This window comes from Cebus imitator, unplaced genomic scaffold (genome assembly GCF_001604975.1).
Source record: "Cebus imitator isolate Cc_AM_T3 unplaced genomic scaffold, Cebus_imitator-1.0 Scaffold509, whole genome shotgun sequence".
Lineage (NCBI taxonomy): Eukaryota > Metazoa > Chordata > Mammalia > Primates > Cebidae > Cebus > Cebus imitator.
In genome coordinates this window covers 73,526-87,935 of record NW_016107824.1, presented here as the reverse complement: position 1 = coordinate 87,935, position 14,410 = coordinate 73,526, and the positions used below count along the sequence as shown (strand labels likewise).

The 14,410-nt window shown below is 62.8% G+C and overlaps 1 protein-coding gene across 8 annotated transcripts in view; it reads left to right on the top strand.

The window, feature by feature from the left end:
- The window catches only part of PIEZO1 (piezo type mechanosensitive ion channel component 1), a 72,853-nt gene that overhangs the window by 36,637 nt on the left and 21,806 nt on the right, over positions 1 to 14,410 (top strand). For 6 of the 8 annotated variants that reach the window (XM_037733264.1, XM_037733262.1, XM_017513902.2 and 3 more), the window contains exons 2-11: positions 128 to 223; positions 8,184 to 8,306; positions 8,526 to 8,568; positions 8,724 to 8,862; positions 11,472 to 11,640; positions 11,771 to 11,984; positions 12,113 to 12,284; positions 12,412 to 12,658; positions 13,440 to 13,540; positions 13,684 to 13,944. In XM_037733264.1, coding sequence (XP_037589192.1) covers positions 128 to 223; positions 8,184 to 8,306; positions 8,526 to 8,568; positions 8,724 to 8,862; positions 11,472 to 11,640; positions 11,771 to 11,984; positions 12,113 to 12,284; positions 12,412 to 12,658; positions 13,440 to 13,540; positions 13,684 to 13,944 — 1,565 coding nt within the window. The remainder of the gene's footprint in view (positions 1 to 127; positions 224 to 8,183; positions 8,307 to 8,525; positions 8,569 to 8,723; positions 8,863 to 11,471; positions 11,641 to 11,770; positions 11,985 to 12,112; positions 12,285 to 12,411; positions 12,659 to 13,439; positions 13,541 to 13,683; positions 13,945 to 14,410) is intronic. The other 2 variants (XM_017513904.2, XM_037733263.1) reach the window with 1 other exon arrangement.

Below are 14,410 nucleotides of genomic sequence, written 5' to 3'. Positions count from 1 at the left end.
TCCTCTGGGGCGGGGACTGCCTGTCCTCTGTTGGCTGCGGGGCTGAGGGTGCGCTGTCCTCTGGGGCGGGGACTGCCTGTCCTCTGTTGGCTGCGAAGCTGACCCCCCTCACCCCGTCTCCCCACAGCCTGCCTGCTCCGCTTCAGTGGACTCTCGCTGGTCTACCTGCTCTTCCTGCTGCTGCTGCCCTGGGTGCCTGGCCCCTCCCGGCGCAGCCTCCAAGGTAAGCTAGGGGGACCCTGCCCATGTTTCCAGGGTGGGAGGTGTGGGCATTCGTTTGGGGCCAAAATTCATACAGCTTTCCTCACCTTTAACAGCCCGGGATGAAAGATGAGGGGTCCCAAAATTTTTTTTTTTTTTTTAAGACAGAGCCTCACTCTGTCGCCAAGGCTGGAGTGCGGTGTGCAGTGGCGTAATCTCAGCTCACTGCAACCTCTGCCTCCCAGGTTCAGGTAATCCTCATGCCTCAGCCTCCCAAGTGGCTGGCATTACAGGCGTGCACCACCATGCCCAGCTACATTTTTTCATATTTTTAGTAGAGGTGCGGTTTCACCATGGTGGCCCGGCTGGTCTTGAACCCCTGACCTCAGGTGATCCGCCCTCCTTGGCCTCCCAAAGTGCTGGAATTACAGGTGTGAGCGTCCACGCCCAGCCATCAAAGTTTCTTATTTTCATTTATAGACCCCAAGCTAAGCTCAGAATCTTTTCTAATCCGTATTGCAGGGGCTATGGGGGTCGAGGGGGCTCTTGGGTGTGGATTCCCTGTGTCCCTTGAGAGGCCACAGGGAGTGGGTGGGCCCCAGGTGCCCCTCAGGAAGCTCAGACCTGTTCCTGCAGGCTCCAGGCATGCTTCCTGGCTGCTGAGGCTGTGGCAGCCTGGGAGGTTCAGCCTCCTTGACCGCCCTCCACTGCCCCCCGAGGGGTTGGACCCATTTGCAGGGGGAGGGCTGGGGCTCCTTTGGGAACCACCGCCGGGTCTGAGCTGGGCCAGGACTGTGTTGCTGTCCTGTGTCCTCTGAACAGAGGGCAGCCAGGCCACGTACCGAGCTGCAGCCTGGGCAACGAGGGTGGCGGCGGATCCTTCGTCCGGTGATGTGCCACCCACCTGCCCTGCAGGGCCATGTCCATCCTTGTGCCTGCGATTTAGGAGACCAGGATGTGGAGCAAACACTCAGAGACCTGTCCCCAAAGGCCACTGGTCAAACGTGGGTGGGGCTGGGCCCTCTGCTGGCCTTGGGGTTTTGGAGGGTGAAGAGCCACTGAAAGGAAGGTCCCCAGGGAGGAGGAAGAGACCTTCTCCATCAGACTGAGTGGGCGTGACTGTGGGACCAGGCCGGGGGACGGGCTCTCGGGCACCGCCCTCCTGGGAGGCGGTGGAGGCAGCAGGCTGGCTGCGTTTTTCCAGGGCACTCTGGGGAGGATCTGCTTCCTCTTCCAGCTGCTCCAGGTGCCTGCCTTCCTGGGCTTGGGGCCTCTCCCTCCATCTCCAGAGCCGTGGGGTGGGGTGTTTATCACACCCCCAACCCTGCTCTCTCTCCTCCTATGGTAACCCTGTGGCTGTATCCTGCCTGCCTGCCCGGCTAATCCAGGCCAGCCTCCCTGGGTAAAGATCAGCTACAGGGCAGCCCCCATTTCCTCGTCTGCCTGGACTCTGCCTCCCCTCTGCCGTTGAGGTCCTGCGTTCAGAGGTTCTGAGGACTGGGACACGGGCATCTTTGGGATCCCTTGTTCTGCCAGCTGCAGGTGGAAGGTCGCTCTCTGGCCTTTCAGCGTCCGGCTCTAAGCATCCCACAGGCTCCCCCCTAGCTCAGGGTGCTCTGCGGAGGGCAGTTTTTTCTTTTTTCTGAGATGGTGTTATACCCGAGCTAGTCAGAAGGAAAGCGCCATGCTGAGTTCCAATGGAGAGTCATTTATTGCTGGCGACCGAGAGTCAGCTCCAGCTGAAAATCTCTCGGCCCCGAGGAAGGGGCTTGATTCCTTTTCATACTTTGCTTAAGAAAGGGGAGGGGGAGCCTTGCTGAAGCAGACTTTACAGAAGCAGAACAAGCAAGTTAGATGAGGAGGCTGGTAACTAGGCGGCAGGAAGATCCCATGATTGCTGGTTGCTAAGGCGGGTACACGCCAGCAGTTCCCATGATTGCTGGTTGCTAAGGAGGGTACACGCCAGCGGTTCCCATGATTGCTGGTTGCTAAGGAGGGTACACGCCAGCGGTTCCCATGATTGCTGGTTGCTAAGGAGGGTACACGCCTGCGGCTCCCATGATTGCTGGTTACTAAGGAAGGTACACACCAGCGGTTCCCATGATTGCTGGTTACCAAGGCGGGTATTTGGTACTTGCCATGCAATCAGTTAAGAGGGTATTCACACTCGCAGGTGGGCCTGCCAGGCAGGATCTGCTTACGATGGTTATATGCCTCTAGAGCTCTAAGCACAGCATGACCCAGGTATGCACTAAAGGGAGAAATGGCAGGAAGGGTGAGGTGAAGGTTGAGATGGAGTCTGTCAGGCTGACACGGGTTGGTTAGCACAATGGAGTCTTGCTCTGTCGCTCAGGCTTGAGTGCAGTGGTGTGATCTCGGCTCACTGCAACCTCCGCCTTCTGGGTTCAAGCAATTCTCCCACCTCAGCCTCCCCAGTAGCTGGAATTACAGGTGCCTGCCATCATGCCCAGCTAATTTTTGTATTTTATTTTGTTGTTTTCTGAGATGGAGTCTCGCACTGTCACCCAGGCTGGAGTGCAATGGCGCAATCTCAGCTCACTGCAACCTCTGCCTCCCAGGTTCAAGCAATTCTCCTGCCTCAGCCTCCCAAGTAGCTGGGACTACAGGCACCCACCACCAGGCCCTGGCTAATTTTTCACATTTTTAGTAGAGGTGCGGTTTCACCATGTTGGCCCGGCTGGTCTTGAACTGCTGACCTCAGGTGATCTGCCCACCTTGGCCTCCCAAAGTGCTGGAATTACAGGCATGAGCCTCTGCACTAGGCCTTTTTTTTTTTTTTTTTTTTTAAGGCGGTGGTGCCATCACAGCTCACTGAAGCCTCAACCTCCTGGGCTCAAGCGATCCTCCTGCCTTAGCCTCCCAAAGTGCTGAGATTACAGGTTGAGTCACTGTGCCCAGCACAGGCACTGATCTTGGATCACAGGTACAATTCAGGGGTGCAGAGAAGCATTTTGGGGAGGGGCCCAGTGTGGCAGACTGCTGGGAGACACTGGAGCCCCAGGTTCAAACCCCTCCAGGATGTGTGGTTGGGGCTGGGTGGGCATCTCCCCGTTGTGGTCCCCATCCCGGGCCTCCCTTTTGCTCTGTGGAGCTGGTTCTGTCTGTTCCCAGGCCCTTGGCATTGTGTTCTGTAAATATTTCATGCCCCAGGCGCAACTGGAAACAGTTTAATCAGCAGTGGGAGAGGGCAGGCGCCCAGCCAGGCCAGGGGCGGAGCGGGGGTGGGAAGATTTGGAGAGGCCTGGGAGGACTTCCCTGCCTGAGCCTCCTCAGAGGCCCTTGAGGGACAGAGACACTGCCCAGTTTTCCGGGAGGGAGAGGAAAGTGTGAGGCTTGCCCGAGCCTCATGCCCAGAGCTTTATGATCTCTGCAGCTGCTGGGCTTGGCGTGGCCCTGCTGGAAGGTTTGACGCCATCTGGTCCTGGATCCCCTCGCAGGCGTCAGCCTGACCCTCGGGGGTCTGGAGGTTGAGCTCAGACTCAGCAGGGAGGAGAGGACAGCAGCTGGGACTGGGGCTTGGGCAGCAGGCGCAGGCCCTGGTGCTCCAGGTGAGGCTGCAGGCAGAGCCATAGGGGTCGACTCCCAGAGACCTGCTTGTTATTTAAGGACTCAGAGAAGCCCCATCCCTACCTTAGGATAAAACCCACCTCCAGGGCTGACCCTGCTGTCAGGAGAGAGACCACTCCCACCTCTTACCATGCCCCTGCAGGGAGGCCCTGCCACCCTCCCCAGACTCACTGGTCAACCTTGTGTGGTCTCCATCCTCTGTCTCAAAAGCCCCGTCTCGTGGCCCCATCCCACAGGTTAGCTCTAGCTCAGTAGGTGGCTGGGCCTCATGGCACAGCCTGAAGGCACTCTGGGTCCCTTGGCTGGTGGATCAGGTTCTGGGGGGGCTCCCATGCACACTCCACAGATCAAACTCGGAGGGCTGCACACTCCCCAGCAATCAGGCCCAGCCCTTGTCCAGCAGGTATGGGGATCAGGTGTTGTCCAGCCAGTGTGGGGAGCAGGTGTGGGAGCAGGTGTTGTCCAGCAGGTGTGGGGATCAGGTGTTGTCCAGCAGGTGTGGGGAGCAGGTGTTGTCCAGCAGGTGTGGGGAGCAGNAGGTGTGGGAGCAGGTGTTGTCCAGCAGGTGTGGGGATCAGGTGTTGTCCAGCAGGTGTGGGGAGCAGGTGTTGTCCAGCAGGTGTGGGGAGCAGATGTTGTCCAGCAGGTGTGGGGAGCAGATGTTGTCCAGCCGGTGTGGGGAGGTGTCCAGCTGGTGTGGGGAGCAGGTGCTGTCCAGCAGGTGTGGGGAGCAGGTGCTGTCCAGCTGGTGTGGGGAGCAGGTGCTGTCCAGCCGGTGTGGGGAGCAGGTGCTGTCCAGCCGGTGTGGGGAGCAGGTGCTGTCCAACCGGTGTGGGGAGCAGGTGCTGTCCAGCCGGTGTGGGGAGCAGGTGCTGTCCAGCCGGTGTGGGGAGCAGGTGCTGTCCAGCCGGTGTGGGGAGCAGGTGCTGTCCAGCAGGTGTGGGGAGCAGGTGTTGTCCAGCAGGTGTGGGAGATGCCTGCAGACTGCTCCTCAGCACGCTGCTGTGGTGGGCCCCTGAGCCTTTGCAGGCTGTGCAAGGGTCCGAGAGCTGCAGCTCTGGGGGAGGTCCATGCTCTGTGAGCCATCCAGTCCAGTGCCCCGGGGCCTCCCGCCCCTTCCTGTTTCCTCCTGAGAGCTCTGCAGGCTGGAGCAGCGGGAGCCCCACACTTCTGTTTTTTTTGAGATAGAGTCACCTCTATCACCAGGCTGGAGTGCAGTGGCATGATCTCGGCTCACTGCAACTTCTACTTGCCAGGTCCAAGTGATTCTCCTGCCTCAGCCTCCCAAAGTTGCTGGGATTACAGGTGCCCGCCATCATACCCAGCTGATTTTTGTGTTTTTAGTAGAAACAGTTTCACCATGTTGACCAGGCTGGTGTTGAATGCCTGACCTCAGGTGATCCACCTGCCTCGGCCTCACAAAGGTGTGGGCCACTGAACCTGGCCCCCTGCACCTTTTCCTGGGTGGGCAAGGACCGTGCTGAGGCCCTCCCCAGCCGTGGATGGGGGTGGCAAGAACAGTCAGCTCCCCACGGGCTCCCTCCGGCAGCGAGCGGATGGGCCGGGGCCACACAGTGGCTCAGGAACAAAGGCTGATGGGCGGCTGCCGGCCAGAGCCGGGCGTGTCCCTGGCCCGAGCCTCCTCTCAATCCCTTTCCCAGGATGGAGAGGCCACACTGAGCTAGGCCGTGGCCTTCAGGGTGTATCCTGCCAGGAGGGAGTGTGAGTAGGGGAAGGAGACCCCACTGGGTCTCCTGGGCTCCTGGGCTCCTGGAAGAGGCAGCAAAGGGTCCCTGAGGCGGTGGCCTGATCTCCATCCCTGGCTGGGCCTGGTTTTCCCAGCTCTGCATTTGGGGGTGGGACCTGTAGGGGGAGGGGGAGGGGGTGGGCAGGGACAGGGGCTGCAGGTAGAGGAATGCACAATGCCACATGACCCTTGAGGTCATGCTGTTTGCACCCTGGGCGTGCGTCGGACAGGGAAGAGGGCCATGTCAGGACGCCCCCTCAGCCTCTGTGTGACTGCCCACCCCATGCAGGTCAGCAGGGCCTCGGTTGCTCTGCAGGTCCCGGCTCCCCCATCTCTCTAGCAGTGTCTCTTCTTGGGGACAGGCTTCCCATCCCGGGGTGCCTTGCAGACTCTCAGCTCCCTAGTCTGATTGGGCCCAGTCGTGGTAACCTGCGCAGACCAGGATGTTCTGGCCACCCGAGAATTGAACCAGGAAGGAGGAGGACAACGTGTAGGCAGTGACGTCCGAGGTGGAGCCAGAGACGGACGTCCTGGACCACAGTTGTGCAGGGCAAGGCGGGCGGGCGGGAGCCAGGTGGCCCCAGAGCCCCTCCCTGCTCGGGGGTCTCTGGTCAGGCACTTTCCTCCTGGGCTGCTGGGTCGTGTGTGCAGGGAGCCTGTCAGCCTCGGCACTCAAGGACCCAGACCTGCTCTTGGTGCCCAGGGTCCTCGCCAGCCCCAGCAGAAGCCCTGCGGGTCTCTGTGTGTAGAACTCAAAATGCCTTCTGCAAATACTGTGTGCGCGGAGTGTCCGGTGCCACAGGTGCCCCTGCCGGCGAGGTCGCTTCAGCGTCAGGCTGGAGGGTGCAGTGAGCAGGACTCACAGCCCAGTTTCCCAGCCCAGCCTGGCAGGGGCCCGTTCCCCAGGTCAGTGGTTTCATGTTACCCCATGGCGACCCTGCTGTACAGAGGTGGGGATACGGGACGCCCATCTGGTGCCCCTGTCTGGTGCCCTTCTGCTGCCAGACTTGTGCTCTGCCGAAGAGGGGCTGGGGCAGCAGGTGTGAGCCTGGCGCAGGGGTTCTGAGCGGGGCAGTGAGGCCGGGCCCCTGTGGGTTCGGGGCAGGGAGGCCCCGGAAGGTCCTGTCCTCTAGAAATCCTGCTCTGGAGGTGGCGGCTCGTGTCCGTGTGGCGGCTGCAGCCTCCCTTCCAGGCCTCTGTTTTCCATTCCTCCTCCCACCTTCCCTCCTGCTCATCCCTCCCACCCTCCACAAGTCAGAGGTCATAGCTGCAGGGTCAGCAGATCAGGGCCTGGGGCAACCCCAGGAAGGCGTGAGTGTGGGAAGCTGGCCCAAACCTGCCTCGCCTGCGGACAGGGAATCCCAGCATCCAAGTGCTGTCTGGCCGTCAGGCTTGGATGAGCAGGGCAGGTGCCTCCACCATGGGTCACCAGCCATCACTCCAGGAAGGGGGCCTGAGTGTCCGAGGCCAATCCCAAGTCTGTCATCTAACACCGATGGTGCCTGAAAAACTGAACAGAGTGGACAAAGGCCCTGCATTGCACCCCGAGGCTGAGAGAGGGCAGGTGAGGTGGTGACATTCACCACCTCGGATCCAGACCAGAGCCAGACCCAGACCCTCGCTGTCCCTGAGCTGCAGGAAGCTGTGAGAAGGGCCCAGGCTATTCTGAATTTTCTGTAGCCTGGAGTGGCCAGTGGTTTAGAAGTCGCCGGCCCAGGGTGAGGGTGTGAAGGCTCCTGCCGGAAGGCACGGGGGTGGGGAAGAAAGCTGTCCCCAGCCTGGGGTCAGGACTCAGAATCTTTTGGACCAAAGACTTTGGTCCTGACTCCTGGAGAGTGAGCTGTCCACATGCATGCAGAGAGCAAAGGCGAAGCCAGGGCTCCCATGTGCCCCCAGCCACAGGCTGCGCCTGCCCAGCCCCCGCCCTGCAGCCCAGGGCCTCCCTGCTAGGGGCCTGAGTCCAGCGGGGCCACGGGGAGCTGGGAAGCTGGGAGCAGGACAAGGCCGCTGGGCAACCTGATGGTGCTGCCACCTCCTGCCAGGCACAGGTACGCAGAGAGAGACAGGGTGCCAGGCAGGTGGCTGAAATTCCAGGCCGGCCACAGTCACTCAGTACCACGCGTAGACACACGACTTCTTGCAGCATCAGCCCCAGGGAGGCAGCTGCATGCCCCGCTTCTCAACAGCCATCCTGGCCCCGCACCCCCCACCACTCCGGCACGGCTTCTCAGGGGCACTCCCGGTGCCTCAGCCTCCATCCGACTGCGGCCCCCGTGGGGTGAGGTGGAGCTGCTCACTTCTCCTTGTGTTTATTTCCTCTGCTTCCACCGCCGAGCAGTGACAGGTGTTTGCTGGATGGGCCAGCAAAGGCCCGGTGGTTACCCCCGAGCCTGGGAGGACTTTTTCTGCCCGGGGGCCCCAGGCCTATCCTGCCACCCCCGGGAGGGTGCCTGCCTCCTTGTCAGAAGAGTGAAAACAGCGACCCCAGGGAGGCGTGTGGAGTGGGGCTGGCCGGCCCGCCTGCTGGGGTCCTGAGTCTCGGGCCTCTGGGCTGTGGCCTGGCTGGGGGCTCCTGCTGGCCTGAGCGGCCTGGGCTGCCGGCTCCTCCCCATCCTGAGTCCCGCCTCACCCGCCTGCTCTGCTGCAGGTCACACGGGCCGTCTCCTGCGGGCACTGCTGGGCCTCAGCCTGCTCTTCCTGGCAGCCCATCTCACCCTCCAGATCTGCCTGCACACGGTGCCCCACCTGGACCAGCTCCTGGGACCCAGCTGTGAGTCACTGAGGGCGTGGGGCAGGGATAGCCATCCTGGGAGTCAGGGAGAGGCCCTGTGGTGACCTCTAGTCTCCTGGGTGAGCAGGTCAGGAGGTGGGGTCAACTCAGCCTGAGTCACATCTGAACTGGACGGTGCAGGTGAAATCCCCGGGGGTGACCAGGCTGTGGCGCTGGCTGAGCAGACCCTGACCTGGGGTCCCCCATCCTTCTCTGCAGGCAGCCGCTGGGAGACTCTCTCGAGACACATAGGGGTCACAAGGTAAGACGCCCACACCGCCCCCCGGCCCGCCACCTGCAAACCTCCCTTGGGGATTTCAGGCCCCTGGGGGGGCGGGGGAGACCTAGAGCCGCATCCACGCTCCCACCCAAACCCGTGCTCCTGGTCTGAGTGTGGCCGCTCCCTGCTGTCCACAGGCTGGACCTGAAGGATGTCCCCAATGCCATCCGGCTGGTCGCCCCTGACCTGGGCATCTTCGTGGTCTCCTCCGTCTGCCTCGGCCTCTGTGGGCGCCTCGCAAGGAACGCCCGGCACAGCCCACGTGCGCGGGAGCTGGTGAGGGACACATGCATCTCCCGTGTGTCAGGGGGGTCATTTGAGAGCCGTGGTGTCAGCCATTTTGAGGGCATTTTAATCTTTTTTACACAAATGTAGGCTTTTGTAAGTCAGTGTTAAAGAGGGGAGGAAGTTCTGAGTCCTCTCCACCGGCACCCGGGCCCAGCCTGCGCCATCATCCATCCAGACCGTTTGTACCCGGCCGGGCTCTGCCTCTGGCCGGAAACCTCCACACCCAAGACGACATCTGTGCCCCTAGAAACTCTTAATAGGGGGGTGATTTGGGGCCACGTGATGGTGGGAACCCACAGTGCTGAGTGGGTCTGGCTGGAAGGCCCCTGCAGGCCGGCTGAGAAGGGGCGGCTTCCGCTGCCCATGCGTGGACAGGCAAAGAGGGCTGTCGGCCCCCAGAGCCACGGGCCTCAGGCAGGGCCTGTATCCTCAGAGGGCTAGGCCTTCAGGTGACTTGGCGGTCTGGCCCTGGGGATCTCTCACCTACGGCTGCTTCCCACAGGCAGGGGTGAGCTGGGGCTGCAAGGCTCCCATAGACTGCTCAGCCTTCCTGCCCCTGCCCGGACTCATACTCCCTACCCCAGCTCAGCCAGGATTTATGGCCATCTGGGTGTCCTGGCCCGAGAGCTCCCTGTCCCCTCCCCCCGGGGACGCCAGGGCACACAGCCTCCTCCCACCTCTTCTCCCAGCGTCTGCTCATTAGACAGCTGACGCTTGCCAGGCACGTGGGCCTGGACTTCCAGGAGCCCCAAGAGGGAAAGGGGCTCCCCAGCTACACAGTGGGTCGGGTGCACCCACTCAGCCTGCAGAGCTGGCCTGCCCTCCTGCCTGTCCTGTCCCCACACCACAGGGCAAGGCTGGCACCTGAATTTCAGAGGCTGGAACAGGGGCCTGGAGGTCAAGTGGCATTTCTGGGCATTCATGGGGGTCCCACCATCCTCGAGGCTGTGCTGCTGCCTGTCCTTCAGGTGCCCCACCCCTCCCTCAGCCCCTCCATGCTGGCAAGGGCACGGGGCACCAGCCTCCTGGAGCTCGGCTGCCGGGAAGGGGCTGGGTGGCCGGACTCTTGTCATCTTCTTGGTGTGATGGGATCCTGAGTGGGCAGCCAGTTTGGACAGACTTCAGAGTGAGATGGGGGCCTCACTCAGGGCACCTGCAGGGCACAGTTCCCGATCTGGGAGCCCCCTGCTCCAGCATGGCAGGGCCCCCGGGCACACGGCCCCGGGCAACCCTCACTCCCACACATGGGCAACACGCACACGTGTGTAGCCATGTGGCAGGTGTGCCAGCCAGCCCAAGGGGCACCGGCCCCTGGAGGGGTTAAGGGACGTCTGCAGCGTCACTGCGGTGCGTGGGGCCCAAGTCAGGGTTGGGCGGAGGCCTCACACCTGTCCTTCCACAGCAGCCGCTCTGTTCTTTCCACTCCCAGAATCGCTCATTTTTCACAGCTCTGCTCGGAAGATTTCCCAGGGCCGGGCCAGGCTGTGGGCGGGGTGAGCTCAGCCCTTCCAGCCCCAGCCCTGGTGCTCCGGGGTCTGGTGGGAGAGCCCCGGGTATGAGCCATGGCGCCCTTCCATCCGACCCAGACTCGCCCCGGCTGCTGTGTGGTCTCTGAGACGGGTGGGCGCAGGGCCTCAGTCTCTCCTGACCTCATCTCTCGTTCCCCTGGCCTTGGAGACTCCCAGCACCCCCGAAGCCCTGGATGCCTGTGAGGATGGGACGGGTCTGGCTTATCCGTCCCACCAAGCCCCCGTCCCGTTTGACAGAAGGGGAACAGGCCCCAGGAGGCTGAGTGACTGGCCTCAGCCTGCACAGCGAGGAGAGCGACAGCCCCACAGCCTGTGCTCTCAGCCTGGGGTCCAGCGCCTCAGCCGCCAGGAGAGCCCCCGGCTCACAGATGGGGACGCTGGGCTGCTGGCAGGCAGAGCTGGGCATCTGACGACAGCTGTGTTCTTTCCACTACACTCTGACTTTCCCCTCTGTTTGGAAACAGCTGTTCTGGGAAGTCTGTAGTCAGGACTGGGGAAAATAGGCTGGCAGGTGTCTCCCCCAACCCCGGGCAGCGCTGTCACTTCTAGGCAGTTGGCCACCTCTGTTCCCCCAGACGGTCAGGGAGAGCAGGGGTGCCACCCCTCACCTCTATGCATAGCTGGCATGGGTGCCAGGAGACCGTGGCGCCTGGCCACATCCCTCAGGCCCCCCTTGCTCTCTAGAGACCCCCCCCCAGGGGTGTAGACGGGGCCCTGCTGCTCCCGGCTGCTTGGTTAGGGTGGTGAGGTATTCTGGGACAGTCCAAGGTCAGTGTATACCTGGCTGGGTCATTAGGTGCCAGGGCTTGGCAGGACACACCCTGGGTCTTCAGCCAGCATGGGAGCTGCTACCAGGAAAGCCGGGAGGGCCTGTGAGCTCCAGTGAGGAAGGAGGACGGTGTCGGCCGGACTTCAGGGACAGCTGGGGCCGGTGCTCAGAGGCTGGCCTGTGGCCCTCAGAGGCTGAGGATGTGGTCGCTGCCTGCTCTGCTGGCTCGGCAAGTGTGGGCTGGAGAGGTGGCCTCAGTGCCACGCACCTGACCTTCCTCCTGTCTGTGACCTTGGCAGGATGATGACGAGAGGGATGTGGATACCGGCCCCCTGACCGGGCTGCAGGAAACCCCGATGCTGGCCCCTACGCGGAGGTCACGGCTGGCCGCTCGGTTCCGGGTCACAGCCCACTGGCTGCTAGTGGCTGCTGGGCGGGCCCTCACTGTGACACTGCTTGCGCTGGCAGGTACTCACCGCGGCAGGGGGCACTGGCAGCCACACTGGGAGGGGTCTCAGAGCTCCCCCATTGTCGCAGAGACAGTGGGAGACACAGCACTGGCTGGGTACAATCTGTATAGCCCTGCCCCGCCCTGCAGGTATCGCTCACCCCTCGGCCCTGTCGAGTGTCTACCTGCTAGTCTTCCTGGCCATCTGCACCTGGTGGGCCTGCCACTTTCCCATCAGCGCTCTGGGCTTCAGCAGACTCTGCATCGTGGTGGGCTGCTTTGGCGCCGGCCATCTCATCTGCCTCTACTGCTACCAGACACCCTTTGCACAGGCTCTGCTCCCGCCTGCCGGCATCTGGGCCAGGTAAGGGCTCACCACATAGCCCCTTTTCCCTCCTGCCCCAGTCCTGCCCACCTGGCCCGTCCAGCCCGTGTGGCCCCACTGCCTCCAGGGCAGTGCGCAGTGGGCAGTGACAGGCCTTCTATGGACAGGGTGTTGGGTCTCAAGGACTTTGTGGGTCCCACCAACTGCTCCAGCCCGCACGAGCTAGTCCTTAACACCAGCCTGGACTGGCCCACGTACGCCAGCCCCGGGGTCCTGCTGCTGCTGTGCTATGCCACGGCCTCTCTGCGCAAGCTCCGCGCACACCACCCCTCCAGCCAGGTGAGCGGCCGCCACCCTCAGGGTGGAGGGGGCTTAGGCCAGGCCGCCCCATGGGGCCGGTCTCGGGGCCTCCTGCCTCTGGGTGGGGCATGGAGCTGGTCTGGGCTCACGGCTCTGGTCTCTGCAGAGGGAGGAGGCGGCCAAGGGGGACGATGCCCGGGAGCTTGAGCTGGAGCTGGCTGAGCTGGACCAGTGGCCCCAGGACGGGGAGGCCGTGCAGGTGAGCAGCCAGGTGGTTGGGGGCACGGGGCCAGGCCCTGCACAGCTCACTGCTGCTCGTCCACAGCACGTGGTGGCCACCACACCTGACACCGAGGCTGAGAACTGCATCGTGCACGAGCTGACTGGCCAGAGCCCCGTCCGGCAGCGACCCCGTAAGTACCTGCGCTCCCGCCTTCCCGTCCCACCTGCCCGGGAAGAGGCCGGTGCTGCCCCCTGGTGGCCGCCTGGCGCTCTCCCATGCTCGCAGCACCCTTCTGCTTCCTGCCCCGTCAGGTGCCCAGGCAGCCACGTGACGGTGTCACTGACCCGCCCCCAACCCCTAGGGCAGCCACGTGGCCGTATTGCTGACCCCAGAGACCCCATGGGGTCTCCAGGTCCCCCGACCCCACCCCAGAGGACGTGGCTGTGCCATCTTGTTCTGTTCACTGTGGGAGCTACTCCAGGTGGCCCTGTGGCCCCAGGAGGCCACTTGTCGTGGGCAGGGGCCAGCCTGGGAACTCTGTGTTGGCCATTTCGCCTTGGAAAGGCCTGGGGACTCTTTCTGGCTGCTTTCTTTCTTTACCGTAACTCTTGATTTTCCATTTTGCAATGTGTTTCTGAATGAGGCAAGTGAAGGCAGGGCCTTGGGGCGGGGTTCCCAGGGGTCTTCAGATGCACAGACCTGGAAGGGGGTCAGGCCCACCTTGTGCACCCCACCCTTTCAAGGAAACTGACATCCAGAGAATGGCAGGTGCTGGCAGGGCGATGCCTCACGCTCAAGGGCAGTGTCAGCCCAACTGCTAGACCCCACGTGTTCTGCCCATAGCCCCCCATGGCTACCATGGGCCTGTCCCTCCTGCTGTGCGCTTGCCCATGGCCCAGGTTTTAGGGCATAGTCAGATGGGGGGGCCTGGAGATCACCCTGCTGGAGCTGACCTCTGCCCCCATCTGCAGTGCGGCCCAAGCAGGCTGAACCTAGGGAGGCGTCCCCTCTGCACAGCGTGGGTCACCTCATCATGGACCAGAGCTACGTGTGTGCACTCATTGCCATGATGGTAGGTGGCCATGGGGGGTGGGCAGGTGTGGGGCACCGCCTGGGTGGGGTGCGCAGGCGGCTGTGCGGCCTCCTCTGCAGCACAACGTGTGGGGCTGGCTGGGGGGGGTGCGCGGGCGGCTGTGCAGCCCCCTCTGCCGCCAGGTGTGGAGCATCACCTACCACAGCTGGCTGACCTTCGTGCTGCTGCTCTGGGCCTGCCTCATCTGGACAGTGCGCAGCCGCCATCAGCTGGCCATGCTGTGCTCGCCCTGCATCCTGCTGTACGGGATGACGCTGTGCTGCCTGCGCTACGTGTGGGCCATGGACCTGCGCCCTGAGCTGCCCACCACCCTGGGCCCCGTCAGCCTGCGCCAGCTGGGGCTGGAGCACACCCGCTACCCCTGCCTGGACCTTGGTGCCATGGTGAGTGTGCACCACCACATCTGGCGGAGTGCCTGAACCCATCAGGATGCACTTGCCTGGGAGAGTGGCAGCGCCAAGGAGGCGGGTCCGTGTCCATCTATCACAGTGGGGTCCCCTTCGGCCAGCCCAGGGCCAATCCAGAGTAGTTTCTCAGTGAGCACTGGTTGGCTGAATACGTGGACAAGCTTGTTGCTGTGGGCACCACCTTGTGTCCCTGACTCTGTGTGAGCGTGGGCTCTGCCCATCAGCATGACCCTGGGTCTTACTGACAAGCCGTACGGCCATGTGTTCACAGAGTGCCCACCTGCCTGTGTGAGGCGGGAGCCAGCATTGTGTCTGTCACCTGTGTGAGGCGGGGGGCCAGCATTGTGTCTGTCACCTGTGTGAGGCGGGGGCCCGCATTGTGTCTGTCACCTGTTTGCAGTTCACAGAGTGCCCACCTGCCTGTGTGAGGCAGGGGCCGGCA